Source organism: Sinocyclocheilus rhinocerous, unplaced genomic scaffold (genome assembly GCF_001515625.1).
Source record: "Sinocyclocheilus rhinocerous isolate Xijiao unplaced genomic scaffold, SAMN03320098_v1.1 scaffold1898, whole genome shotgun sequence".
Classification (NCBI taxonomy): Eukaryota; Metazoa; Chordata; class Actinopteri; order Cypriniformes; family Cyprinidae; genus Sinocyclocheilus; species Sinocyclocheilus rhinocerous.
This window is the reverse complement of record NW_015661023.1, coordinates 676,680-683,801: the sequence shown is the minus strand read 5'-3', so window position 1 is coordinate 683,801 and position 7,122 is coordinate 676,680. Positions and strand designations below refer to the sequence as shown.

At 40.4% G+C, this 7,122-nt stretch overlaps 1 protein-coding gene across 1 annotated transcript in view; it reads left to right on the top strand.

The window, feature by feature from the left end:
* LOC107726200 (adhesion G protein-coupled receptor L3-like) overlaps positions 1–2,025 on the top strand; it is a 21,254-nt gene extending 19,229 nt beyond the window's left edge. Inside the window, exons 7-8 of the mRNA XM_016535723.1 lie at positions 1,590–1,656; positions 1,887–2,025. Of these exons, the coding sequence (XP_016391209.1) occupies positions 1,590–1,656; positions 1,887–1,982 (163 nt within the window). The 3' untranslated portion in view covers positions 1,983–2,025. The remainder of the gene's footprint in view (positions 1–1,589; positions 1,657–1,886) is intronic.
* The last annotated feature ends 5,097 nt before the right edge of the window (positions 2,026–7,122 follow it).

Below are 7,122 nucleotides of genomic sequence, written 5' to 3'. Positions count from 1 at the left end.
CACACACACACACACACTCACACTCATACGCATGCGCATGCACACACACACACACACACACACAAACACACACAAATCTGAGTGTTCATCAGTGTTCATCTTGACAGAAATTTTTTATTTAATTTTAGTCACAGTCTTCACTGCAAAACAAGTCTTATCTTATTATTTTAGTCTTGTTTCCAGGAGGGAAAAAACTAAATTAAGTACATTTTGCTTAAAATAAGTACAATTATCTGCCAGTAGGGTAAGTAAAATACTCTTGTTTTTAGAATATTTTACTTAGCCCACGGGCAGATAATTTTACTTGTTTTAAGCAAAATGTACTTAATTTAGTTTTTTCCCTCCTGGAAACAAGACTAAATATCTTACGTAATTTTGCTTATCTAGTAAATGCATCTTAATTTAAGAATTTTTAGATATTTTGACTAGAAACAAGACAAAAATAATAAGTAAGATAAGTTTCTTCTTTTTTTTTTTCTTTTTTTCTTTTTTTTTGCAGTGTTTGGACTAAAATTCCATTTAGTTTTATTCACATTTTGATCATCTGAATTGTTTTAGTCTTAGTCTAGTTTTAGTCGTCAGTAGATTTAGTCAACTAAAATCGAATGGATTTAGTTACAGTGTAATGCATTTATTAAGCATTTCTCTAAAATTTCCAAACTCATTGTGTATTCCTGGAGAAAGCATCTGGTAATATGAATGATTTGAACATGCAATGTAGACACAGATTTAACTGCTTTGACACATAACATGTCTTTATCTCAAAATGAAATAAAACTACTTCTCATAAAGAAACAAGAACATGGTCCTCTTTTGAAATACCAAATGAAATACCAATGGTTATATAATTTGCATTCTTTATAACAACTTGCATACAACATCCTTCATTCTTTCAAGCAGACATATTTATTTATCTAAATTAGAATTAGATTAATCCTTATTAGTGCTACTAAAGTGATTCATTCAAGAGCAGTGAGTGATTTTCTCTTTCTTTTGTTGATTTGTTAACAACAAGGACACAGACAACAGAAACTAAATTAATCTGCTGTCCCTTTAAAAATGAATGCACACAGATTCAATATACTGCTACACACATCCGATATTCTCCCAGCAGTTTACATTCACTGAAGATGTAATCTGGTGATCTTACATGAATAATGTCCAGTCGTCCCTCCCTAATATTTTCGTCTCGTTTATATTCGTTGACAAAAATGTCAATGGATTTTCGTCATTGTTTTTGTCATTCAAAAAGAGTTTTTATTTCGTTATCGTCTCGTTTTCGTCAGTGAATAAATGTTATTGACGAAAATCATGAAAAAGTATTCGTCAATGAAATTAACACTGGTCCTCACGCAAAGTCTTGCTGAAATCTGTGTGTGTGTGTGTGTGTGTGTGTGTGTGTGTGTGTGTAGTCGCAGGAGGGATGACGTTTAGTCTAATGTTGCGGAAATTAAAGTCTGAATAATTGAAAGAACTCTCATGTATCAGCCAAAAGACACAAGAACCTTGGAAACAACCTGCAGTATTACTTCCTCTCTGTGTGTGTGTAGATTTGATGCTTGAGTGATATGTTTTTCTCTCATTTTCAGTTGCTGGTTGCGGTTGGATACTTATTTCATCTGGAGTTTTATAGGCCCCGCCACCCTCATAATCATGGTAACCAGCTCTGATTTAAAACACTCCTGGGGCCTGTTTCATAAAACAAGTTTACCAAATAAGCCAGGTTTAGTTCAGTTAGTCTGACTTATTGTCAGTTGATTTGGTTCAAAATAAGTCAGAATAATTGAAATAAGCCTGGCTTGTTTGGTAAACTTGTTTTATGAAACAGCCCTCTGTTCTCCTCACGTGTGAATCCTCAACTAATCATGTGCTTCCGTTCTTCCCAGCTGAATGTGATCTTCCTGGGAATCGCTCTCTACAAGATGTTCCACCACACCGCCATCCTGAAGCCAGACACTGGTTGCCTTGATAACATCAAGTAAGCCTGACAGTGAGGGGTGGGGCCTGTGGGATGGGCTGTTTGGAGGGAGGAGCCTTTGATGGGTGGGGTATATGGTGGGTGGAGTTTATGAAGAGCTGGAGACTGTGGCATGGGCTCTTTGGAGGGAGGAGCCTTTGATGGGTGGAGCCTATGATGGGTGGAGTCTGAGAGGTTGAGCTTGTGAAGGGGTGGAGTCAGTCGTAGGTGGGGTCTATGAAGGGTGGGGCATCTGGTGGATGTGTTCTGCTAGGGTGGAATCTTTGAGAGGTGTTGATTATGATAGGTGGAGCAAGTGGGATTGGCCCTTTAGAGGGAGGAGCCTTTTTAGGATGAGGTTTGTGAGAGGTGGAGCTTGTGAAAGGGTGGAGCCAGTAGTCTATAAAGGGTGGGGTATCTGGTGAATTTGTTCTGTTAGGGTGGAGTCTTTGCTGAGGAGCCTTTAAGAGGTAGGACCTGTTGTGTGTGAGGTGAATTTATATGAGGGATGGAAATTGTGGTGGGTGAGGTCGTTGAGGGATGGAAGGTGGTCTCTTTTGGTAGGTGAGGTGTGGTTGGTGAGGGGTGGGGCTTGTGGCATGGGCTCTTTAGAGGGGGATCCTAAGATCTTTTTCCTGGTGCCTGTTTCATAAAACAAGTTTACCAAATAAGCCAGGTTTAGTTCAGTTAGTCTGACTTATTGTCAGTTGATTTGGTTCAAAATAAGTCAGAATAATTGAAATAAGCCTGGCTTGTTTGGTAAACTTGTTTTATGAAACAGCCCTCTGTTCTCCTCACGTGTGAATCCTCAACTAATCATGTGCTTCCGTTCTTCCCAGCTGAATGTGATCTTCCTGGGAATCGCTCTCTACAAGATGTTCCACCACACCGCCATCCTGAAGCCAGACACTGGTTGCCTTGATAACATCAAGTAAGCCTGACAGTGAGGGGTGGGGCCTGTGGGATGGGCTGTTTGGAGGGAGGAGCCTTTGATGGGTGGGGTATATGGTGGGTGGAGTTTATGAAGAGCTGGAGACTGTGGCATGGGCTCTTTGGAGGGAGGAGCCTTTGATGGGTGGAGCCTATGATGGGTGGAGTCTGAGAGGTTGAGCTTGTGAAGGGGTGGAGTCAGTCGTAGGTGGGGTCTATGAAGGGTGGGGCATCTGGTGGATGTGTTCTGCTAGGGTGGAATCTTTGAGAGGTGTTGATTATGATAGGTGGAGCAAGTGGGATTGGCCCTTTAGAGGGAGGAGCCTTTTTAGGATGAGGTTTGTGAGAGGTGGAGCTTGTGAAAGGGTGGAGCCAGTAGTCTATAAAGGGTGGGGTATCTGGTGAATTTGTTCTGTTAGGGTGGAGTCTTTGCTGAGGAGCCTTTAAGAGGTAGGACCTGTTGTGTGTGAGGTGAATTTATATGAGGGATGGAAATTGTGGTGGGTGAGGTCGTTGAGGGATGGAAGGTGGTCTCTTTTGGTAGGTGAGGTGTGGTTGGTGAGGGGTGGGGCTTGTGGCATGGGCTCTTTAGAGGGGGATCCTAAGATCTTTTGGGGGTGGATTCTTGTGGGTGTAGTCTCCGAAATATGGGGTCTGGGGGTGGAGTCTGTTGGACTTGGTCTTCTGTGGAGGAGTCTTTCATAGGTGGGGCCTGTGGAGGGTGGTGTCTGAGAGGTTGAGTTTGTGAAGGGGTGGGGCCAGTCGTAGATGGGCCTGTAAAGGGTGGGACATCTGGTGGATGTGTTATGTTACGGTGCTGTCTTTGAGAGGTGTGGATTATGAAAGATGGAGCAAGTAGGATTGGCTCTTTGGAGGGAGGAGCTTTTGAAAGATGAAGCCTGTGGTGGGTGGAGCCAGTCATGAATGGTGGGGCATCTGGTGGATGTGTTCTGTTAGGGTAGAGTCTTTGAAAGGTAGCACCTGTGATGGGTTGAGTCTTAAATTTAAATGTGAATTTATATGATGCATGGAGCTTAGGTGTAGTCTGTGAGTTGTGGAGCCTTTAGGGAGGAGCCTTTAAAAGGTGGGGCCTGTGGTGGGTTGAATCTATGAAAAGTGACTATGTGAAGGGTGGAGTCAGCAGTAGGTGGAGTCATTGATGGGATGGGTTCTCTGGTGGGTGTGGTCTGTGAGGGGTGGGGGCTTTGGGGAGGAGCCTCTGAAAGGTGGGTCTGTGCTGGGTGGGGTTTTTGAGACATCTAAAAATGATTGTGCTGTTCATCATTCCTTCAGTGATGGCTAATAATCAGAGTGGAGTGCCATATGCTTTGCTTTCGAAATGCATCAGGACTAGGCATTAGCGTTTACCCTACAAATGTAATGTGATGTCCAAATGTGGTTTTACAAAACATTTTAGACTAAATTTTCATCTATATTTCGCTCAGATCAGTTGACTAGCTCAGTTTGTTCAAGTAACCTGACAAAACCAATGGCAGGTAATGGGACGGAAAAGTGGAAACGTGTTTGGAAACAGTCATTATGCTGCTCTCAGAAATGACACACTTAATGTCTATAAACAGAAATGTAAGCGGACCATTGAACATCTACAGAGAAACTGGTATGGCTCATTTTTTATATTGTTGTTGTAGGTTGAGGTGAAAGTAAAACTGGCACAGGTATCCCATGATGTGCGTGTGTGTCCATCTGTGTATTCAGTGGGGAGGTTGTCGTTACCTGAAGATCTGTGCTATTTCACAGGAAAGAGCAGCAGACATTCTGCCCAAATTAACCTCCGCATGCACATGAATATTCATCACCGGAGCCACACAGCAGCCACTCAGGAGAGCAGAGTGCTGAAAGGACTATAAATATGCTAATTTATGTCTGTCCCCTCAGATCCAGCATAGAGAGCAGGACAGTGAGATGATGTGTGTGTGTTCAGTTGTTCATGTGTGTGCTTGTGTGTGTGTGATGCATGCTATTCAGACACTTTGAGCCAATGATCTTGTAGTATTACTGCTGTGGATGAGACGAGATTTCACAGTGCATCACCGCATGTTAAAGGGACAAACTGGACTGACGTGTCCTTTCACCCAGAGAACTGTGATGGACATCTGATTGAAGTGAATACATGCATTTTTGCAAAGTATGTATTGATTTGGGGAGGAGGGGGGCCTTGGAGTAAAAAAGGTTGAGAACCACTGGCTTAGACAAATGTTTCACATGCTGAGAATGCTAACCTAACATATAAGTATATAAACCATAAATGTTTAAGAATCACTAACTCTGGGCGTTTCATGATCAGTTAGATCTTAAACCGCACGTTCACGCCAGAAAACTACTAAAAACTAGTAGATCATCTACTCTTCCCTGTGGATTACCTCTGACCTGCTTTCTGTACAATCTGAATTTCTGTGTATTGAATTTTAGAGCATTGAATTTGATGTTTCGAATTTCCTCTTCATCTTGAAAACTTGAAGCTGTATTTTTAAAAACTGGATATTTGCATTCTAAGATTTCAGAAAAAAAAAAAAAAAAAAATTGCTGTTTGAAAATACATGTCTATAAATAAACATATTCAGTTGTGTTAAATTTCAAATGTTTAATATTCAAGTTCAAAAAAATCTAATTCAGAACTATGTTAAATGCCACATAATATTCAGTTTTGTTAAATGACACTTGAAATAATTCAAATTTACACAATACAAATTCAATTAGTTTTGTCATATTATAAGCTCCATATTGTTTCTGTTTAAAGGTTTTTCACCTTTCTGCTACAAAATTGTCACCTTTCACCATAATTGATGCACATAAAAGAAGAGTGGAATCCAGTTAAGGCCTCCGTTGATAATGTGTCTCTTTCAAGTGGGGAAATTGTGCACGAAAAGAAATAACTTGACAAGGGTATAGATTGATGATGTAGAGACTCATTTGATTATGTCCTTTGCAATGTTTTATGAGACTGAACGATCACTGTTACTCTGCTGTCAAGATTCCCAGAGTGACAGCTTCTCTGATTGGTGGATCCTGCTTGAGGATTATGGGTAGTGTAGTGTGTAGTTCTCAGTCTTCAGTTTTGGTCCTCATGTTATCTCTGTCTCGAGCGGTTTATATGTTATTGCTGAATCACTTTCTCTGTGGAAGAAACAAATGGGACTTTTACTTCCAGAGCCCTGCTGCTGCTGCTGCGCTCTATTATGGAGAGTTTGTTAGAAATATTTCTTGATATTCATGATGAAGGGGACCGTGTAAAACCGAATGACAACAGCGGAGGTGATGAGTTTGATTAATTCACGAGCGAGGGTCTTATTACAGCCACACATCTCCTCCCTCCATGGGGTCTGAGATTAAATGGATAATTCTTGTAATCAGGCGTTCTATTCATGCTAATAATGAGATAATGACAGTCTCTTGTTAGTAGTTTTCATACTCGGCTGTTTAGTTTGATCTGTAGACGTCTGATTGCTTGCTCTAATAAGAGACTAAACAGAAACACTTACAAAACTGTGAGTGTGTTTATATGTTGATGTTCAACCCCAAAATCTCATCTCATGATATGAGTAATTCTGTATTCTATATAATGGAGTCTACACAATTCTTTGAAAGAGTCTCTTTTTCTCACCAAGGCTGCATTTATTTGATCAAAAGTACAATACAAAATTGTGAAATATTATTAGAATTCAAACTAGCGGTTTTTTTCTATGAATATATGTTAAAATGTAATTTATTTCTGTGATCAAATCTGTATTTTCAGCATCATTACTCCAGTCTTCAGTGTCACATGATCTTCAGAAATCATTATAATATGCTGATTTGCTGCTCAAGAAACATTTCTAGTTATTATCAATGTTGAAAACAGTTTCACATTTTTTTTTCAAAGAACAGCATTTATTTCAAATAGAAAGCTTTTGTAACATTATTAATGTCTTTACTTCACTTTCGATCAATTTAATGCACTCTTGCTGAATAAAAGTTTTCATTTCTTTTAAAAAGCGTCCCATCTAGGAGGGTGCTGACATGTCAAATGATTGACAGGTGGCAGCTGCTATTTATAACTAAGTGGGCGGGGCACTGTCCCTCAAGGGACATTTTATTGGCCAGCCATTTAGCAACGCCCTCTTCAGATGCTGACGCTGTCTATATTTCTGGCCCACTTTTCCAGATGAGGCAGACTGTAAATTATAAAAGTCTATATGTGCTGTTACACACACACACACACACACACACACACACAC